Consider the following 20,946-nt stretch of genomic DNA (forward strand, 5'->3'; position numbering starts at 1 on the left):
TGAACTCAGGGTACGCAGCTTCAAAGTGTATTTTATTTTCTATACCACCCAGACAACACATGTCCTTTCACACAGCACTATAAACACTATTCACATCAACCACTCTGTCAAAAGAGAAAAAAAAAAGCACAGAGCAGTTCATGGCTAGAGCAATGTGTCATGATTGCGTCATCCTCTAGTTGGCTGTTAGAACCTTTGTCTCTTAAGGCATTTTCTCTTGCACAAAGCAGGATTTGAGCACAGCAGCCGCTATGGGCTGTGTGCTTGCACCCCTGGCTCCTGCCTGCCGCCTCTGAGCCCTGTGACTGACACTGACCAGCACACCCCTGTGGCTGGTAACACCAACACCAAGGTGCTCCAAGGGGAGAGAGAAGCCAGTGTTAGTGCAAAGCAAAGCTTTAAGCAGGGTTTGTCACTGAAATAGTCAGTAATCATCTCTCAGGGAAGAGGGCTGAGGTATTTTGCAGTCAAAACCATAAATATGAAAGCCAAGCAACAAAGCTTCATCTTGCCCAAATGTCAAACTGGAGCCCCAGGAGGAGGGTGGGGGTGTTGGGTAACTGCCCTGCCCTGTGCAGCCTCAGCAGCTTGGCAGGTGCAAGTCTTTCCCAAAAGGCTTGTGGGATGAACTCATTACTACATGGCTTCCAGTTTTCAGCCATGTTTTTTAGTTAAACACTATAAATACATTCTCGGGCAATTTAAGGTAGAAAGTGCATGTGCAGTGATTAAAAACCTTTGTGACTGCAGTAAGGAGTATTTGAGGAAGCAAGTTCCATTGTTCATGGAACCACAACTGTGACTGCTTTGTGCACCCCTTAAAACTTCCTGATAAAACGGGAATATTCATTTTCCAGCCCCTCCCGTATGTGAGGCTGTATTCCCTGATCTCAGGTCTCATTCCAATTCTCTGAGGTGTCCGATAGGAAGGCAGCTGGATCAGGCCAGTCACATCCAGCTGTCAAATTTAACACACCGTCCCCAGTTTCTCTGGGGCTGCCCGGGGACTTGGACTTGGCTGTGGCAGAAGAGCAGCCCGGTGGCAGTTGTTCTTCCCCACCCAGCTGGTGTCTGGCTGAGGTGTCCCAAGGCAGGAGGGTGCTGGGGATAAACATCTTAGCTCATGTCCATTGACTCTGAGGTGGGGAGGGAAGCAGAATCTTTCTGAATGCTCTCAAAAAGTGATGCCATTTCAGGACTGGATCTGATCTGGGATGAAAACTCTGCCATTGCTGGGCTTTTCTCCACCTCGGGGATGGTCAGGAGAGCAGCCACTGCCCGCATGGCTGAGCGCTTCAGCTCATCCTGCTTCTCAAACTCCTGCTTCACCGAACCAGCTTTCACCTGCAAATCCAAAGCCCCGTTTTCAGCTGGCATTTAGAAAAGCCCATACAGGCACACAACCAACCCAGCAGCAAAGGCTGGCAGAGAATTTTCCAGCTGGGGAAGTGAGGGAAGCGGGTGGCTCAGCAGCACTGAGGGAGAAGGCCAGGAGCAGGGGCAGCGTTGGGCAGGACCCACACTGATCCTGCTCTTACCTTTGTGGAGCAGGTTGCCCGGAGGGGCTCGATGAGCCGCTCGAGCCGCTGCAGCACGGCGTTGGGGCAGAGCACCGAGAGCCGCGCCAGCATGATGAACGTCAGCATCTGCCCGGGAGGGGAGACAACGTGTTGGTGCTCTGGGGCACCCAGCTCTGCTGGAGGCTCGGCTGTACCCACACCGTGCTCTGCACTTGTGCAAGGGGCTCTGCTGAGAGCTGCAGGCGCACCCTGGCAGCCAGGGGCTGGAGCTGCAGCTGGCCCAGGGGTGCGCAGTGCTGCAGGTGCAGCCCTGGGCACGCTGCACCGCGGGGCTCTGGGGATACACGGCCCGACTGCAGCCCAGACCCCACACACAACGTGACAGTCAGGGCACAGCACCTACCCGAATGTCATAGTGGTCTTTCAGCCCATCCTCCACGTGGTTCAGGTAGTCATAGATGTCCAGCCGGTCCAGGCAGCTTTCCAGCAGGGTGTACATGCACTCAAAAGCGGCTTTCCTCACATCCAGGCCATCGTCCACTGTGTGCTTGAACGGCCCCATCTCTACCTGAACCGAGACAAACAGCACAGCTGTCACCAAAGAGCAGACAGCAGCAGCTCCATCGGGGCTTTGCAGGCTGCTGTGTCACCGTGTGCCCCCCGCCCAGCCCAGTTACCTCCCGGATGAGCTCCCTCCGCACTTTGGTTTCATTGTACAGGCTGGGGAGGACTGAGTTCAGTAAGTCCCGGATTAAAGAAGGCTTGTTGTGAGCAGCAGAATTAAACAGGGCTAAAGCCACACGGCGAACATTGAGGTCTGGATCTTGCAGAGTTTGTAAGAAGTCACCTGTGGGATAAGAGCACATCAGTCAGTCCTGCAGCCAACAGGCTGCAACATTTTTGCGGTAATTTAAAATACATTGGGATGTGTTTCAAGGAGGCTGGTTATGAGAGCATTAATGGTAAAATAACTAGTAGCACAGTCTGTCAGAGCCATTTGAGATGCTTTCTCTCCCTCCATTTGGGATACAGTAAAGGAACATGACTACCCTGCATTTGGGCATAAAAACAAATGATGTGACTAGCTCCTCTACCCTAAATCAAATCAGAAGCCTGGTTATTCAAGGAAGTTGTGCGGGATTTTTCTTGCTTAGATCCCATCTGATCAAACTTCTCTGAAACAGAAGGGCCAGTTTTATAGAGCAGATGCTTTTGTGGGCTCCCTGGACATCAGACACTCCTAGTGTAGATTATACTTCTGAAGATCCTTTTGTGGGGTGCTGGGATTCTGAGTTTACATGCAGAAATAACTTAAGCACTCTAAAAAACAAAAGAACAAGCCCAAGAGCAATGCATCAGTGCAGTTAGCAAGGACTCTCAGTAAGTGTTGCTGTTTAATCCTAAAAGCTGAGAAACACTGATAAAAACTAACTGGACTAGATGAGGTTCACACAGGAATGGAAAATCCCTGAGCTGCTAACAACACCCAACCTCCCATGCCCCCAGCTCACACCCCTGTCCAAACCAGCCTACCTATGCAGCCTTTCAGGAGAGCATCAATAGGCTGAGGCTGGTCTGTAATCGTGAACTTGATGGCAGTAACCACCGTGCTCCGGGCATGCGGGGAGCCTGCAATGAAGAGGGGAAGAAAAACAGTGAAAAATGAGAGAAAATCACTGCTGTAACTCTGTAGTACATATTCTGTCCTTGATCCTGTTATACATGTGTTATAAGGGAGTAGAGGATTCTTCTTATCAACTCTGTGTTTGAATCCACTCCTGCACAATCGCCTTGTGTAGTCCCTGTTCCCTGCACCTTCCTGGTCTTGTGTGGACCAGTGCTCCTCTGGTCCTCCTTGCAGAGAGATCCATCTTGTTACCTGCTCCCCTTTCAACTGGCCTTGCTCCCTGTTGTAGCCACAAGCAGTATACAAAATGAATTCCCATCAGAAGGCAGCATTTCCCTGCTGTGGTCACTGCCCTCCCCGTTACCTGCTGACAGCTGTTTCCTCAGCCGGGGCAGCAGCTCAGCGGGGTTCACCAAAGCCAGCTTCCCCAGGCATTCCGCCACCACGCTGCGCGTCCCCTCCTCCGTGCACTCGCAGTGCTTGAAGAGCAGAGCCCAGATATCCTCCACGTAAGGCGTGAGGCTGTCGGCTGGGGAGCAGCTGATGACTTCCTTCAGGGAGTGCAGCAGCAGGTACTGTCGCTTGGGCTGGCTTCCGATCTCCTTCAGCATGAAGGGCAGGTACTCCTTCAGATTGCCAACGCTGACGTTCCCCAGCGCGTAGGAGGCGGCGGATTTCACCTCCTCGCTGGGGGAAGAGAACGCTTCCAGGATGACGGTTCTGAGCTCCCTCTGAGCACTGAGGTTCGTGGTGCGGCCCACCTCTGCCAGGAAGAGGAAAGCCAGCACTTGCACAGCAGGGCCGGACTTGGGACTTTTCACATCCTGGACAAACTGGCTCACTGTCGCAGGGGCTTCCTTAGGGCAGGCTGAGGACAGGGCTGCCACACACTTTGCGATGGAGTGATACGCCTGCTTGTGCAACGTCAGCGAGGCCCCGGCCGAGCCCGAGGAGTAAACGGGTGCTGTCAGCTGCTTCACCAGCTCCGGGTAACCCACGGCAGCCGTCTTTGTCAGGACCAGTGCCTGGAAGAAGTCGATGATGGCGTTCAGGGCCCCTCCTTGAAGCAAAGGTGAGTGGACAAGCTGAAAGATTTCAGCAAGGACAGAGCCACTGATCTTGGAGATACAGGATGGATAAACCTTGGCCAAAGTCGTGAGGAACATGATGGTCACCTGGGACACGTGCATGTCATTCTCGGTTATTAAGACGGGGAGCTCTGTTAGCACAGCCTCAATCATGGCAGGCTTGAGGCTGTCACTGTAGTTCTTCACCAGGATGTCCAGAGCATTCAGAGTGCTTAGTTTCAAGGCACGTTGATTCTTTCTCAAGAAGGAAGCTAGAATGGGGAGACCTTCCCCTAGGATGGGTCTCAAATCTATTTTAAGTGGAGAACTAGCAATTAAGGTTAATGCTTTGACTGTTGTCAGTCTGGTGATTTCATTTTTGAGCCTCTCCAGAAATATCTTCAGGGTTGGCTGGAGGTCAGTGCTTAAATGGTCTCCCAAGTTGTAAATGATTTGTCCCATGCAGGAGATGGCACGTTCCTTCACCTCCTGGTCGATGTCAGCTGCCTTCAGCCGCTTCAGAGTACCAGGGAAAAGGTCCTTCACATAGGGCTTGGCATCAAAGGTGTAAGCTTTGTCCAAAGGCCTGATAACTTTCACAAGCTGCTGAGTCACCAGCAGAGCTTCTGATGTGATCTTATAAAAGGGGTCTCCAATGCAGGTGACAACAGAAGGCAGCAGGGCTTTGACATGAGGGTGAAATACCTCTGGCTGGTGGTTGCAGAGAAGGACGTGGAGGAAGGACAGTGTGTCAATCCGCATGTTGGAGGAGCTGGATTTATCCGCCAAGGAGAAAACAATACCTGTACAGAAGAAAATATGATGATGTCATATTTTTCCCAAAGAAGGAGATTCATGGATCCAGCAAGGGACAATCACAGGAGACTTTTCTCATATTCACTATACAATCACACCAAAAACAAGGTGGGAGCCTTCCAGCAGTGGGATGCTTCATAAGCCCACCAGTTAGAGAGCTCAGAGAGAAATGTGGTGGTGCAAATTAAAGAATCAGTCAATATAAAGAATTTTTTTAAATGCCACTGCATTTTGCAAAAGGAAGTGGCATTTGTATTTCTGATCTCAGTGTGGTAACAGCACACAAAGCTTTCAGAGGAGGCTGGAATAGGCCCTCCCAAAAGCATCTTGTCAGGGGACTGTGGAAATGAACTTGACATTTTTATCCTGGCTTTCAGTGCAGAGGCCAGAATTAATCTGGGAGCTGTTCAGCACAGAGCAGAACTTCATGTGTTTGTCCTAATGCTGAGCAGAATAACTCACAGAAGTAAAACTGGAACACACAGGCAAGAAGGACTTGTGTTCAGAATGGATTTTACCAGCCCTGCTGCTTCACCCCAGACATACAAGCTTACCAGGGATAAGTGCAGGTATATGATCTGCCAGGCAGCCGGGAAGAACACTGGCCAATTCTGTCAGAAGGCTGAAACAACCCTGTCTTGATTTTATGCTCTTTTCTTTGAGCTGCTTGTGCAAGGCCTTGATGATGTTGGGAACCTGCAGTTTGGAGAAGCAAATGAAAAGGGGACACCTCAGTCACCCCAGCAGCTCTCAGAGGCTCACTCTGGTACATTTCTACCACAGTTTATTAAGTGAGTTTCCTGAGCAACAGCTGTAGTAAGGTACCAGCCAGACACTTCACCCAGAAGCCACCCTGCCTCGGCTGCACACATGCCAGGGCTGGCTGTACTCCCACGTTCCTGTGCTGTGCCAGCCCGGGAATGGCAGGAGACAGACAGTAAACAGCCAGCCCTCTCTGGATCTGGGGCCTCTAGATGCCTGCCCCAGGGCTCCTTCAGCTAGCCACATTGCCAAGGTACCTACTTCTCACTGCTTTGTGATTTAGCCCAGCCACCACCTCCTCACACACCTGGTTCTGAAGCATTGTCAAGGGAACATCGTCCTTGCCAGAGGCACCCGAAGAGTGCAGCCAGCTCTGGGTAGGCAGTGTTTGCTTCAGCAAGGAGATGTAAGCATTGAAGATGTCAGCTTTGACATTCTCCTCCCTCTCTTTGAACCTGCTTATCAAGGCTGGGGAGAGAGTTGTGTAGAAGTCCTGCAGGAGGTCGTGCCTGCTGCTGACAATGGCCTCCAGGCACTTGGCCGCAGCCCTGCGCACCTTCCAGCTGATGTCGTCATCGTCACTGTACTCGTCGTCGCTTTCTAGAAACAGCACAAGGGGAAACAAGTGCAATCATGAGAAAACTGGAGCTAAAGGATCACTTGATCCTCAGAGCTGCCCTCTCCAGGAGGAGAAAGCAGGAAGGGGAGAAATGTTAACCGCGTGTTCTGCTGAGCACAGCCATCCTCACAAGCAGGCACCTTGCTCTTCATCCTCCCCATTTTCAGTTTCCATCATCTCTTCCTCTTCCTCCTCATTATCATAGTTGTAGTTTGGGTCAAAGGTAATGTACTTCAAACATAATCCCATCACACTTGAGATGTGAGGGTCCATTTCCTTTGGGCACCTATCACAAATGAAAATTTTAAGAGTTAGTAGGAGACTAAGCTGTTTTAAATATCCAAATAATATTAATCTCAAAACAATCACAAAGTGCTTCACAGACCATTTTGATAATATGAGTTAAACCGAAGATATTCCTTCCTGCTGTACATGAAGCAAGGAACATCTTTGCTTCATGCACAGCAGGAAGGAACATCTCCTATGGGGAGGATGCATTAATTTTTTAATGACAAATAAATAAATCAATTGCCTTCACCCTGTTGGGAGGACTGAGTTAAAACCAGAAGATTTGGCAAGGAGGGAATAGTTTTACTCAAAGTAACTTTGCTACCGGGAAGGCTAAAGATGTCAATGTGGGAAAACTCAATTTATTATACCTAATGTTGTTCATTCTCTGTGTATTTTCAGAAGTACAATTCCTGTGGAGAGATAATACACTCTCACAGACATGCAGGAAGCCTTTTGTTAGAGTGAGGCACTCAGCAAGCCCCCTTGCCCTTCTCTCAGCTGGGATAACTAAGCCAAACACCAAACAGAGCCTGTGTCCCCATGTGTCTCTGTCACCCAGTATAATTAGCAAGATAACAAAATAAACCTACTGTTGGCATTTCAGCTGTGGTTTGATGGTGGCCCTTGGTTACCTGTATGTGTCAATGCACACACACAGATCCTGGTTGACTCCTCCCTTCCTTGGGAGAACACCTCAACAGCTCTGCAGGGCTCCTTTTCCAAGAAGTAATTTTGACCAAACAACAGGAGAGCTGCAGCTCAGCAGTTCTTCTGCCCAACCCCCTTGCTGCCTCCAGCTCCCTCCAGGCACCAGGAGCGAGGCATTCCCTCTGGCTAAGGAACACTTCAAGGACAAGGAAAACTCTCACTCCTGCAAAACCAATACAGAAGGACAGCCTCACATGCTGAGGCAAAGCAGGTCATGATTCCAGTCCAAACTGCATGAGCAGAAGAGATTTCATATGTGGACTGTCTTCCCAACAGGAATACCTGCAGGAAGGCCCTCCTTTGAGGATGCTGAACGTATGGATATCTACACCAGGAGGACACAGCTGCCCTGGATGGTGCAGAGGCATTCCCCAAGGGCACACACCTTCTCACAAAGGACTCAAAGGCCTGGAAACAGTACTCTCGCAGCTCGTCATCATCCACGTTACAGTACTGAACTATCAGAGGAATTATCTTCTCCAGGTGTTCTCCTGGGAAAGAAAAAGCAAACAGCAGTGAAAATCCATTCCAGCCTTCACTCACCTGGGCAGCTGAGAACTCAGCCAGCTGCCACTTCCTTCCTGTGCTTGGTAGAGCATTCCTGCCCCAGACCTCATGGGCAAGGAGCCAGCAGCCCACCAAGACCAGCTGTGCTGGTTTTCAGCAGCCAATCCCTGCTCCCTGTCTGCAGCCCCTTGTTGGCATTTCACTCACAGGAAGAGCTGTCATTAGAGATCTCTTAGAACCCAATCTCAACTCTGGCAGGTCTTTTACACCAGTAATACAGTATGTTGCCATCCCCTATGTCATTTAAAAGGGGGTGAATCCACTGACCTGGTTCACAGAGGTGTTAATTCAAACCAGGCAAGAGCTGGAAGACCTTGAGGGGAAGACCATAGTCACTAGCAAAGGGCAGCCAAAGAGAAACTCTGGTGTCTCCTTTCCAAGTGACGATCAGAGAACCAGACCAGAGCCACAGAGAGGATCACAAGCAGAAGCCACTAATACATTAAGAACAATAAGCACTCTTCTTTTACCACTAAGAGGAGCTGCTCTAAAATGCATGTACATTTCCCAGCATCATTTCAAGGTGCCCATCCTACCTATGCGGTGCCCAGCCTGCCTGCTGATGCCAGCCACACACTGAATGTATGTCCTGGTGGTAGATGTGGACTCGTTCCTCTTCAGCTCTGCCAGCAGATGCTCTGTAAGCTCGGAGAAGATGCTTCCACTGCAGGTCAAGACCAGGTGCCCCAAGGCAATGATGGCCCGTTTACGAACTGCCAGCCGGGGGCTCGTCAGCTGGGGCAGCAGGCAGGTCAGGATGTTGGAATGGAATGAGTGGAGTGTTCCTCCCAACCTGCAACGAACAGAACAAGGCACAAGGTGAAAGTCAAAGGCTCAGAAAAAATGCCTCTTGGCAGCAACAAATCTGAAAATCCTTCAGCTCTGGAGACTTCATGCACGTTGTGGGGAGGGGGAGGAGAAGGATGGGTTTGTCATTTTGGTCTGAACACTGACTTGGTCTGTAAAACACAGGGAGAGGCAATTTGTCTCCATCGTGAAGGAGTTTTTGACCGTGTCCTTCTGGATGACCCAAGGGTGTGCTAATAATTTCCTGCATGCAGATGACATACGACACTGTCACTCTGACTTATGCAACAAGAGGCAGCCAGGAAAAAAAAAGCTTATGTGATGGGCTCATAGGGCTAAAATAAACCTCCCTGCCTCCCTCACCCTTCCACATTTGTGTGAGCTAAGCTTCTGTGCGATCCATCACCAGAGGCACTGCCATTCCCAAGCACAGAAAGGCTTGGCATGTTATCTCTCATCCCTGCTGGGGACCTGCTCTACTCAGATATTCCCTAGGAGCAGCCAACCAAATCCTGTGGTTTTAAGTCCCAGTAATAGGATTAGAGAAATAAAGAAATCAAAAGCAGACACATCACTGCAGCCCCTTTCTATGCACAGCTGCCAGAAGGAAATCCTCTGGTACCTGCTCAGCATATCTGACAGGATGTCAAGAGCTTCCAACTGCACGGACACATCCTCCTGCTTGCCAATGGCTCCTGTCAGCTGGGCTGTGATCTTTTTGCACACATTTGCTGTCATGGTGGAACCTGCAAGAGAGATATTTTTCCCTGCTGTCAGTTAACACTTTTTGCTGCTAGGAACCATTCAATTCCTGGTACACTGAAAAAAGAAATCACCACTGGGAGGTCTAATCAGGACAGATTCATGAGATGGCTGCAGAGGAAAATCCTGTGGCTGGGAGCCTCAGGTATCCCCTGAAAAGCTGATGCATTTTTGGGACACAAAGTTCCAAATACAGCTCAAGTTTTCATCTAATTCTGCCTTTCATCCCATTGGTACCTCAGCTCTACTGTCCCTCCCTGATTTCACAGACTGTCCTCTGGCAGGCGAGTAAAGAATCGGTAACTTTTAGGCTCTGGACTCTACATTTTCCCCCGTTTACCAAAGGCTGGGAGTCCCCGTGGCTCAGTGACAAATGGGGAGAGGCAGTGTACCTGTGGCAGCTGGTGGCAGCTCAGCAATGACTGTTTTGAGGCCGATGCTGGAGATGTCTCTTAGCTGCTCCTTGTCCGACAGCATGTTGGTGCAGAGCGTGTCCACGATGGTCTCCACCTGGTACTCCTTCACTTTGCCCACCAGCGGGCCCAGGCTGCGGGACGAGAAGCCAGTCAGGATGAAGGGCCCGATCCAACTGTGCACGTCCTTCAAACCGTCACACTGCTCCTTCTTAAAGATCCTGGCCACCTATCTGGGAATGACTATTCCGCTCTAAGCACCTCCTTAGGCACGGGAAGGAAATTTTCCTGGTTCCAGTTTGAGGCCTCCTCATTATCACACTCTGGATGGATCAGAGATTGCAATGAGATGGACTTACTGCAGATACCACCAGAGATAACGAGGCAAAGAAGTTGAGAAGCTGGTCCTCTGCTCAGTGCCCAACTGTTTTGCTTTAAAACCCAGAATAAACCAACCCAAACCAGGCAGAGAGAGGAGCAGGGCCAAAAGAAGTCAGGACAGTGGGAATCAGAAGGAAAGGGCCAAAGATAACAGGGAAAGAACAGGGATAGAAGGAGCACATGGTTGAAAAGAAGGGAATATGAATAGGATCCACAGCAGGAAAAAACAGAGGAACCCAAAGTTGTCTTTAAATGGCCCACCTTTCTGGAGCCCTGGGGTGAACTGAGCCATTCAATGGCATTTCTAGACTGAACACGCCCACTTAGCCATGCTGGGGAAAGAGATGGGAAAGAACATGTCAGCAGCAGGATCCCTTTATCAGAGGATTCACTAATAGAGGAACCTGCTACTTTTGCTCACATGGATTAAAACAATATGGGAATGGTCAAAGGCAAAGCAACAGCACAGGCTGCACTCAGAGTCATGTCAGGGAAAAATCCAAGTGCATTATAACGTTCAATTAAAACTCCCTTGAAGAGAAGGATTTGGACCTGAAATTAAAGCCCATAAGGGCTGTACATGTTTAGTACCATTGCTATCAAAGACAGTTCCATGGAGAAATTCAGCACTGGATTTCAAAGCCTGAGAGAGGTCAAGAGGTTGATGAGCAAAATTTTTAAGTGTGCTTTTCCCTGAAGAAATAAAATCCTAGGGCTCCGACTTCCACGTGGTTAGGTTTATAACAGGAACACAGAAGTACTTCCAAAATCATCTCTTGCTGCTACAAAGGTGTCTGTGTGCTCACCCCTTGTGAGTGTCTACACCAGGAGAAAGTGCAGTGCCTGCAACAGAGGGCAAAGTCCCTTGCAGAGGAGGTTTGAGGGAGGTGTCAAGGGCCAGGCTCTGCTCTCACATTCTCTGCAGTCTGTGATGGCTTTATTAGTGCCAGGGAACATGGCTATTACTGTCTAGGCTCTTACCATTTGACAGCAAGGTTCTGTACTTCCCCATTTTTGTCCTCCAGCAATTTCAAAAGCATTTTCACAACTTTTTTCTCACTGTCTTCATCTAGTTTTATTGAGTCTTTCTGCAGTTCCATCATCAGGTCATTGGTGGCCATAAACCTGAAAGGACACAGGGAGAAAGTGGATTGGCTGATATGCAGACACAAATGCATCACCTTTGCATCATCTGGACAGAATCTGGCAACTGGTGCTTGTATAAAAACACACTACCAAAGAGTAACTTACAACACTGTCCTAAGAAAAAGAAAAATTAATATATTACAAGTAGATAACTACCTAACAGGGGCCAAGTAAACAAAAACTCTAAAAGCAGCTCTCAGCATGTGTACTTTTTCTCAGTGACTAAATGAAGATAGTTAACTAATCCAGAAAAAAATCATGATGGCTTTTTTCACCAAATTTTCACCTGGCCTAGAAAAAAGCAGTCTGGGGTCTAAGAATTCACCTGGCTCTGTTCTTTCTGGCTAACTTAGCACTGATAGTATGACCCCAGACATGGACAAGTCCTTTCACTATCAAAAATGAAAAAATAAAGTAATGACTCCACACAAACTACACCTCAGAAGTGTACTAGGCTATATTTAGATTGCTGTGAGCAAAACAAATTGAGTATTTATCACTCCAGATTAGAAAGAAAAACAAAGACCCAACTGACAGTCAGTTTTCTAACAGAATGGATATTGAGAAATTCTGGAAATTATCTATTTTCCCAGGAGCAGGAAAGCAAAAGGTGCTGGTATAGGAGTTTGAGGTTCTAAGAAATCTCAGTGTGGCTGTCGTGTGTTAGCTGCTTTCCAATGTTAGCCCTGCACAGAATGGATGTCTGACAGGAACCACAAAGTCCTCTCTCGTTACAAAATGACAGCTCCTTTTAAAATTAGGCTCTGATGTCACTCATTCAGCACACCAGAGCTCTCATGTACAGGTCATCATTTGAGGCTTCAAACTGCCAGCCCATTCCTGAGCAGCAGTGAGGTCCATCTGGAATGGGGGAGTGCTGTGGTGTTCCCCAGCCAGCCCGAAATCCAGAGTGAGCAAACAGCAGTAACGTGCCCTAAGATGTTAACGTGCAATCTATTTCTGATTCCGCAAGAGCTCCTCAGCTGCACTCCGCAGTTCAGCGTCTGTGCCGAACCAGCATGACCAATTATGGCCACGGGCTGAAGAGAGCCTTCCACGGCAGCACATCCCGCTCTGGCCTTGCTGCCATCCTGCCCCAGGACCCGCTCTGGCCTGGCTGCCATCCTGCCCCACATCCCGCTCTGGCCTCGCTGCCATCCTGCCCCACATCCCGCTCTGGCCTGGCTGCCATCCCGCCCCAGGACCCGCTGTGGCCTTGCTGCCATCCCGCCCCACATCCCGCTCTGGCCTGGCTGCCATCCTGCCCCACATCCCGCTCTGGCCTCGCTGCCATCCTGCCCCAGGACCCGCTCTGGCCTCGCTGCCATCCCGCCCCACATCCCGCTCTGGCCTGGCTGCCATCCTGCCCCACATCCCGCTCTGGCCTTGCTGCCATCCCGCCCCACATCCCGCTCTGGCCTGGCTGCCATCCCGCCCCACATCCCGCTCTGGCCTGGCTGCCATCCTGCCCCACATCCCGCTCTGGCCTCGCTGCCATCCCGCCCCAGGACCCGCTCCAGCCTCACTGCCATCCTGCCCCAGCACCCGCTCTGGCCTTGCTGCCATCCTGCCCCAGGATCCGCGGTGGCCTTGCTGCCATCCTGCCCCACATCCTGCTCTGGCCTGGCTGCCATCCTGCCCCACATCCCGCTCTGGCCTCGCTGCCATCCTGCCCCACATCCCGCTCTGGCCTTGCTGCCATCCTGCCCCACATCCCGCTCTGGCCTGGCTGCCATCCTGCCCCACATCCCGCTCTGGCCTCGCTGCCATCCCACCCCAGGACCTCAGGATCTCACCAACACATCCATCTGTGAGGGGAAAACAGAAATCTGGCCCTATAACAGGTCATGCTTGGCCATGTGCAGGGAGGAAGTGGCCCTGCAGTACCTCTGGGACATGACGTGCCTGGTGTTGGGCACATCTCCTTTGGAGGGTTAACTGTAAATTCTTTGAACAAACTGTTTGCACAACTGCTCCATCACTGACTTCTTTATAAAGTACCTATTTTAACATCTGAGAACATCAGCAGCTTCTACAAAAACCAACCTACTTTTACGCTATTACTAACCCCTCTCTTAGATCTCAAAATGCCGAGTCGGGCCCAAACATTACCTTCCAGGATGATACTCAGAGAACAATATACTAAGGAGTGAAATCTTTCATACATGTCAGTTTTAATTACTTTTTGACAGACTGCCTTACATATCGAGCCATCCGTCTAACCCTAAAAAGATGCCAACTTTTCTGCTGACATAAACAAAGAAATAAAAGCATCTCAGTCCTGTTAGGAAGGCACATTCTCCCATCACACAGAAAAAGTTTTCCAAGCAGCCTGAGCAGAGCCAGTATGTGCAGCATCCATCACCCAGGGACACGGGGGTCTACTCACCCCTTTTAATGCACTGACTATCTCACAAATTATCAAAACAAAACTAGAAGCATGTCTGCTACGATATTCTTTATTCACAAAAGAAATAACAACTTGGAGTCCAGCTGCCCAGACTTATTCCACCTTCCACTTTCATCAGGCACCAATCTAGGCAAGGGAGGGGAGCTCCTGTAGCTTCTCTACACCCCCCCTTAGTTAGGACACAGTCGGCTAGATACCCTGTAAATACAACTGATGCAAATCTCAGGTGCCCTGCGCACCCGCCCCTGGCGCGGCAGGACCCCTCTCCGGCAGCCCCCTCCTCCAGGGCCCCGTTCGCAGGTGGCTGCCGCCCGCAGGGCCCGTCCCTTCTGCCACACCTGAAGTCCTTGTCGGTGGAGGTCATCTTCTCCAGCAGGCTGGAGATGTGGTAGGAGACGCTGGCCATGGCGGAGGGCTCTGCGGGGCCCGGGGCTGCCGCCCGCTCCGTGCCGTGCCGGGCGGCCCCAAGGCAGCGGGAGGAGCCGGGCCGAACGGCTCTGGGGGCCGATGAAGGCTGTGTCCGGGTCCCGGCGGTGCCTCTGGCCGCTCGGCGGGCCCGGCTGGCGGCGGCGGGGCAGCACGGGTCAGTGGCCGCTCTCGCCCTCGCCCTCTCCCGGCCCAGCCAAGGCAGTGGCCGCCCCCGGAACCCGGCACGGGCGGAACGTCGTCGCAGGCGGGCGGGGCGCGGCGGGGCCGGTTGTGCGCGGACCGGCGTGCCACGTCTGAGCGCGCGGGCAGAGGCCGGGCCGGGAGCGCCGCGGGGCCGGGGCCGCCGCCGCCATGGTGAGAGGGGCGAGTGGGGCCGGGGCCCTGGTGAGAGGGGGCCAGCGGGGCCGGGGCCGCCGCCGCGGTGAGGCGGGGGGCGAGCGGGGCCGGGGGCCGGGGCAGGGGGGAGCGGGGAACCGGCGGCGGCCCGTCGCGGCCCGGGCAGCCCGGGGCACGGCACAGAGTACACCGGACCCGGCTGGGCGGCCGGGGATGATGGCTGAGCCCGTTCTGTTCCTTCTCCCCGCAGGTGTCGGTCATTAACACCGTGGACACGTCCCACGAGGACATGATCGTAAGTGTGCGGGGAGCTGCTCCGCCGGTCCGGCGGCTGCTGCGACAGAGCTGCTCTGGGGCTCTCTGCGAGCACTGAGCGCGGCACGTATGTGCTCGTGAAAGAGCACACTCGTGGGGTGTTGGATGCAGAACGCTGTCTGAAATCCTGATCTTGCCATTTTATACTGTGTGGAGAGAAAAACTTGGCTGGGAGGAAAGGGGAAATTATTTTAAATCTTAATTTTCATTTGAGGGCTTGTTTCTGCCCTTTTTTGTGAAATAATAGAGATATGTGTATATTTGCTGGTACAGACCTTCAGCTGATAAAAATGGTTTTCTTTTAAGTGGATGTGTCTGGGAGTAGATGTATGAATATGGGTAGGAAGAAAGGTTTCAAAGTAATTTGTTGGAGGAAGAAGCCCAGTTAGATAAGCCCAATTCTTCAGGAAGTATTTCTTCACAGAAAAGGCTATCAAGCATTGGAAAGGGCTGCCCAGGGAGGTGGTGTAGTCACCATCCCTGAAGGTGTTCAGGAAATGACTGGATGTGGTACGAAGTGTTCAGGTCTAGTGACAAGTGACAACTGTTGGTCAAAGGTTGTAGTCAGTGACCTTGGAGGTCTTTTCCAGCCTTAAATATTCGATGGCTTGGTAATGGTGAAGTTTCAAATATAATTAAGAGCAGTATTTGTACACCCACTTCACATTTTAAGAAACAGAAATACATAACTTGTCACTGCTTTGTAGCGAGCATGAATTCCCTGTCATGAAGATGCTGTGGCTGTTGCTCAGAATTCCCTGGGTCCTTCAGTGCAACATTTGTGTAGTGGCTGAAGGAGCGGCTGGGGAAGCAGAAGCACGCTGCTCGTGTGGCACGCCTGGGTTGTTTGACAGGGTTCCTCTGTGCCCGGGCCAGGGCAGTGTGCTGCAGGGGGTCAGCAGGCCGGGCACAGCTCTCCTCTCTCCCCCAGCACGATGCACAGATGGATTACTACGGCACCCGCCTGGCCACCTGCTCCTCTGACCGCTCCGTGAAGATCTTCGATGTCCGCAACGGGGGGCAGATCCTCATTGCCGACCTCAGGGGGTGAGATGGCACAACACCGGAGCTTAATCGGGGCAAAACCTCGGTGCCTTGTCCTTTTGCCCTTGGGCAGCACAGAGTGCAGGCTGAATTCCAGGGTGAACTCCTGCAAGACTGTGCTGAAGAACTTGTGAGAGCTGGGGTGGGGATAGAGCTCCAGTGGGAAGCACAGTGGGGCTTGGTCATTCATTTAGTACTTTGCATCTGTAATTTCCAAGAAGTGACATGGACTGATACAAGTGTGAATTGTTTTCTGTGGCAGTGAGAGCCCTGTGTCAGGGCACTAACATTGCCATCTTAGCGTTACTCATTCCTCGTGTCAGATCTCTAATCCCTCCCAGAGCAGCGATGCACAGCAGTGGCCTGTGAGGCAGCTGCAGTTGGAAGGGGTTTCTCCCAGCTTTTCCTAATGCTGCTGTTTCTTGCAGGCACGAAGGTCCCGTGTGGCAGGTTGCCTGGGCTCATCCTATGTATGGGAATATCTTGGCTTCCTGTTCCTATGACAGGAAGGTTATTATCTGGAAGGAAGAAAATGGCACTTGGGAAAAGACCTATGAGTACACGGGACATGATTCTTCAGGTATGGAGGGCTGGAGTGTGGAGCTGGGAAGGGAGACTGAGGAGGTGAGGGGATTTGGGTAAGACTGAATAAATCTATTAGTGTTGAGGAAGAAAACCTCTGTCAAAAAGAAAACTATAAAAACTGAAGAGAGAGTAAATGTGTTCAGCATTAACAGGACATTTCCCTAAGACTGTATTGCTGGATAAGCCACTACTGATTCATACCATGTGTCTGTAGGTGCTGTTATACAAATAAGTCAGCTTTGAAATAAAGATGGCAGGAAATTGAATTCTTGAAGAAAATACTGTCTGTTTCCAGTTAGAAAGACTGCATTTTATCATGCTGTATTTTGTTTTAAAATTGAAACTATTGTGTTCAGATGATTTACCCTCCCAATGCAGATCTGTTACTCAGTAAACAATGCTAATTGGCTGGCTTTTGCTGAGATTTGACTCATTCTCAGCTTGCAAAGCCCCTTGCTTTTGGTGACGGTGCCACTGATAGCAGTCAGTGCATCGGTCAGTCAGTTTTAGGTAGGCCCTGTGCTGTAATCTGGTCTGTCTCACCCTTCCCAGTGAATTCTGTCTGCTGGGCACCCCACGACTATGGACTGATCCTGGCCTGTGGCAGCTCTGACGGGGCCATTTCCTTGTTGAGCTACACGGGCGATGGGCAGTGGGAAGTCAAAAAGATCAGCAACGCACACACGGTGAGTCTGGTCCTTTGGAGCAGCCCAGAGTTCCCAGAGCTGCAGGTAGCACCAAGGTGATCCCTCAGAGACTTGAGTGGATAAATACTGAAATGCAGTGAAATTATGTGAAACATCCAGACCCAAGAATAGTTTCAGTTCATCCAGAGTAGGCAGGTATACTTTTTAGTCACTAAAATGAAATTATGAAGTTCACTAAACAGCACTGGTAATCCCTGTTTATTGGGCATTATTGTTAAACACAATGCTGAAAGTTACCTGATAAGAAATGGCCTTGGTACTAAGAATACCTGCAACAGCTAGAAAAAACTGTGGGACTCCTTTTTTTCCCAAAATTGTGGAGATTTTTGTTTCAGCAGAACGTAATAAGCTAATGGCAGTGGCCCCCAGTAGAAAGAAATTCAGCTTTGGACCAAAGGTTCCTTCTATTCCTGTATTCCTAAATCTTAGCAACTGTGTGTGCCTTTTGTCTTTGTGGTTTCTGTCTCTGTCCCCCCTATCTGCACATCCAAGATGAACTATTTTGTGTGCAGATACCCTTATAGCTACCTCAGGCTTTCTGAGTAAGTGCCTTAGTGAGGCTACTCTGCATCTGGATTTCTTATTCATCCAATATTTGTCCAACATGCAAGAGCTCACTTTTTCTGAGATGGGTTTATTCACCATGCTCAATAGAGAGTATGCTCCATGTTCTTCACCCCCTCAGCAGCCTCTATCTATTTATTTAGTTAATTAAAGTAATCAACTTTTAACAGTGATGCTTTTCCTTAACTAGATTGGATGTAATGCAGTTAGCTGGGCTCCTGCTGTTGTACCAGGAAGCCTTATAGAACAACCCTCTGGTCAAAAGCCGAACTACATCAAAAGATTTGCATCTGGTGGCTGTGACAACCTGGTCAAGATCTGGAAGTAAGTGCCCTGTCCCCAGATGAAACCTGACACTTTAGGCTTTGAGTGTCCCTGTTAGTATCTCAAGTAATATCTTTGGCTTCCCTATTGTATCATCTTCAAATTACTGTTTTAGAGAAGTGTTTTAAAAATGGAAACTTAGTGATGCACAATGTCTCCCATGATTCTTGCAGTTTGTGCCAGCCCTGTGTGATGTTGTCTCCAAGGGTAGCTTTGTGATGGTCTTTGGTTACCACTTTGGTTGTAGCAGATTTCTGACAGTAACTGGAGGTGAGAGCCTCTTTCCCTGTGCTGCTTTCTGTCCCTGGAAGGGATTTTGTCAGATTTTTGGAGAAGTAGGGAACACTTGTGCTTTGTATTGCATTGATGAACAAGGAGTTTGAATGCTACAATCCAAAGCCTTCCCGAGCAGGGCATGAGGTGACGGAGGATGCTGCCGCTGCCCTGGTGACGGTACAGTTGTGTTTTCAGGGAAGAAGAGGGTCAGTGGAAAGAAGAGCAGAAGCTGGAGGCTCACAGTGACTGGGTACGAGACGTGGCCTGGGCCCCATCCATCGGGCTGCCCACCAGCACCATTGCTAGCTGCTCGCAGGTGAGGTTCCTTTGGAGCGACAGGGGCAAGCACTGGCTGTGCTCCCTTCCACGAGCTTCCTTCCCCGTTTCTGCAGTGAAGGAATTGTAGGGATAGAGCTGCTCTAACACGTCATCTTGGCCATCCTTTGCTATATTTGGGTCTCTGCATACAAGCCTTTGACTCCTGTTCTTCCCAATCTCAGAAGCCCAATAGAAGCATTTCTGGAGAAAGGTTTATGGGTGTGTGTGCCTCTGTACCAAAGACTGCCTTCTGGTTGGAAAATCATGAGCAGGATGATCTCACTGGGAGGAAGACCTTGCAACTAACGTCGTATTTAGTGTTTTTGGATCAAATTTACTGAACTTCCTTCTAAAAATACTGTTTTCTAATAATTGGCATTCTTAATCAACTCTGATGTCATCAGCCTTTATATTGACTGTTGTCTTCTTGTTGCTAATCTGTGAAAGCTCTTTTTTTAACATCAAGAAGACTGCTTAGTGAGCTCCTGCCATGTGAGCGGAAAACAAAATCTCATTCTGGGGAAGTATTTCAGCTGATAATATGTATTCTGGGGGCTCTTCTCTGGTATTTGTTGGTAGTTTTTCTCATCAGAGCTGTACTCCTGCCTTGCCTTTATCCATAGCGAGGAGACAGCCCTTTGCTGTGCTGAGCACAAATCTGTGCAGATACATCCAGGGTGGTGTGTGAGCTGTGATTTGGAAATGTAGCTCCAGGGGCAATTCAGGGTTGTGTTTCTTGTGCCCAGCCTTGGTCTCTGTGCTTTTGCAGGATGGCCGAGTGTTTATCTGGACGTGTGATGATGCCTCTGGGAACTCCTGGTCACCAAAGCTGCTGCACAAGTTCAATGATGTTGTCTGGCACGTGAGCTGGTCCATCACTGCCAACATCCTCGCAGTGTCTGGAGGAGACAACAAAGTGAGTACTGCTGCCTTGGCTTGTGCCCTGTGCAGCCTGTTTCCAGAGGAGCTGAGGTGAGACTGTTGTCACGTGTTTAACACAAGGCTGTCATAGAGTCTCCTTTGCTGCCATGGGGATGTTTTTTCTTCTGATTAATCAGGAGGGCAGGAAAACCATAACCTTTGGAAACCGCTTGCACTGCATTGTGAGACCTTACTTGAGGGTAGAAATGCAGGCTGAACTTGATTTTGTGTGGTACTGACAATTCACATACTCTCCTCATATAACTGCAGGCTATCACCAAACCCATGCTGTGGTAGCTGCAAGAAAAGGGGAAACAGGATGTGTTTAAAGCTGAAAGCTGTTGGTGCTCTGTTTTTGAGGTGACGCTGTGGAAGGAGTCGGTGGACGGGCTGTGGGCGTGTATCAGCGACGTGAACAAGGGCCAGGGAGGGGTGTCTGCTGTGACAGAAGGGCAGCAGAACGAGCAGTGATGCACCATGGAATACTCCAGCTGCAACGAGTCAGCACTGTCCCTGATTTGCAGTGTGTCTTTAGCTGGATGGGAACTGATTTTATCTAAACTGGACATGAACATGGGAAACAATTATCCAATTTGATGAGCACTCTGTTACTGGGAGGCTACAATATGTTGATAATCAGCCTTAATTGACATTCCCTTAAATTTAAGATAAACAGTATAGCCAAGTACTGTGCCTGATACTACTCCTTGATACTGTAGGAATTGTTCCCTGCTTTTCTGGTTTAGGGGTCAAATTTGAATGGCTGTGCTGGGGTCAGAGTTCACACACTTCAACAGAACAGGGGGAAGCGGTCAAAACAACAAGGTGTGATACTCCTTGATGCAGGGGACAAGTACTCCGTGCCCTCAAAGATCAGAACTTTGTTCAAGAGAGGAAATGGGCTGGAGTTCTCGGGTTAGCTGGTAGTGTGCTAGCTAGCCCTGCTGGTAACAGTGACGTTGTTGTACTTGTGTCTTTCTGAAAATAACGTGCTTGGTGAAAGTCTCTGCTTTCTTGAAGATGAAAAGGAGTAGTGGAATGCATATGTCTTCTGCTATATAATAATCTCAAACTGGGTTATTTAACCAACATCAATAAATCAAACCATGGTTTGAAGATTTATTTTTTTTAGTCACACTTCTGTACTGTATCTCAGTTGTTTGGATTTTTTTTGTTGAGAAAACCAACAGAATAAAATCTTATTGGTTAAAACCTGGTGTGCTGTATTAAA

The 20,946-nt window shown here is 49.9% G+C and overlaps 2 protein-coding genes across 3 annotated transcripts; one reads left to right on the forward strand and one right to left on the reverse strand.

The window, feature by feature from the left end:
• Positions 1-15: 15 nt before the first annotated feature.
• On the reverse strand, positions 16-14,548 carry LOC135453446 (cullin-associated NEDD8-dissociated protein 1-like). 2 transcript variants are annotated; one of them, XM_064724508.1, is made up of 15 exons: positions 14,235-14,548; positions 11,322-11,465; positions 9,939-10,093; positions 9,407-9,530; positions 8,514-8,770; positions 7,796-7,901; positions 6,552-6,697; positions 6,100-6,392; positions 5,585-5,726; positions 3,512-5,017; positions 3,054-3,149; positions 2,198-2,367; positions 1,924-2,088; positions 1,539-1,646; positions 16-1,344 (listed from the first exon to the last, which is right to left on the reverse strand). In XM_064724508.1, exons 1-15 carry the CDS (start codon positions 14,300-14,302, stop codon positions 1,117-1,119), a joined length of 3,708 nt encoding a protein of 1,235 aa, XP_064580578.1. In that variant the 5' UTR covers positions 14,303-14,548; the 3' UTR covers positions 16-1,116. The 2 variants fall into 2 exon arrangements, with proteins under 2 accessions (XP_064580578.1, XP_064580579.1); XM_064724509.1 differs by lacking the exon at positions 1,539-1,646.
• Positions 14,549-14,568: 20 nt separating this feature from the next.
• SEC13 (SEC13 homolog, nuclear pore and COPII coat complex component) lies at positions 14,569-20,928 on the forward strand. The gene is made up of 9 exons (XM_064724510.1): positions 14,569-14,679; positions 14,912-14,956; positions 15,908-16,023; positions 16,449-16,600; positions 17,158-17,291; positions 18,067-18,200; positions 18,672-18,792; positions 19,564-19,710; positions 20,076-20,928. Exons 1-9 carry the CDS (start codon positions 14,677-14,679, stop codon positions 20,184-20,186), a joined length of 963 nt encoding a protein of 320 aa, XP_064580580.1. The 5' UTR covers positions 14,569-14,676; the 3' UTR covers positions 20,187-20,928.
• Positions 20,929-20,946: the final 18 nt, after the last annotated feature.

The sequence above is a fragment of the Zonotrichia leucophrys genome, chromosome 12 (assembly GCF_028769735.1).
Source record: "Zonotrichia leucophrys gambelii isolate GWCS_2022_RI chromosome 12, RI_Zleu_2.0, whole genome shotgun sequence".
Classification (NCBI taxonomy): Eukaryota; Metazoa; Chordata; class Aves; order Passeriformes; family Passerellidae; genus Zonotrichia; species Zonotrichia leucophrys.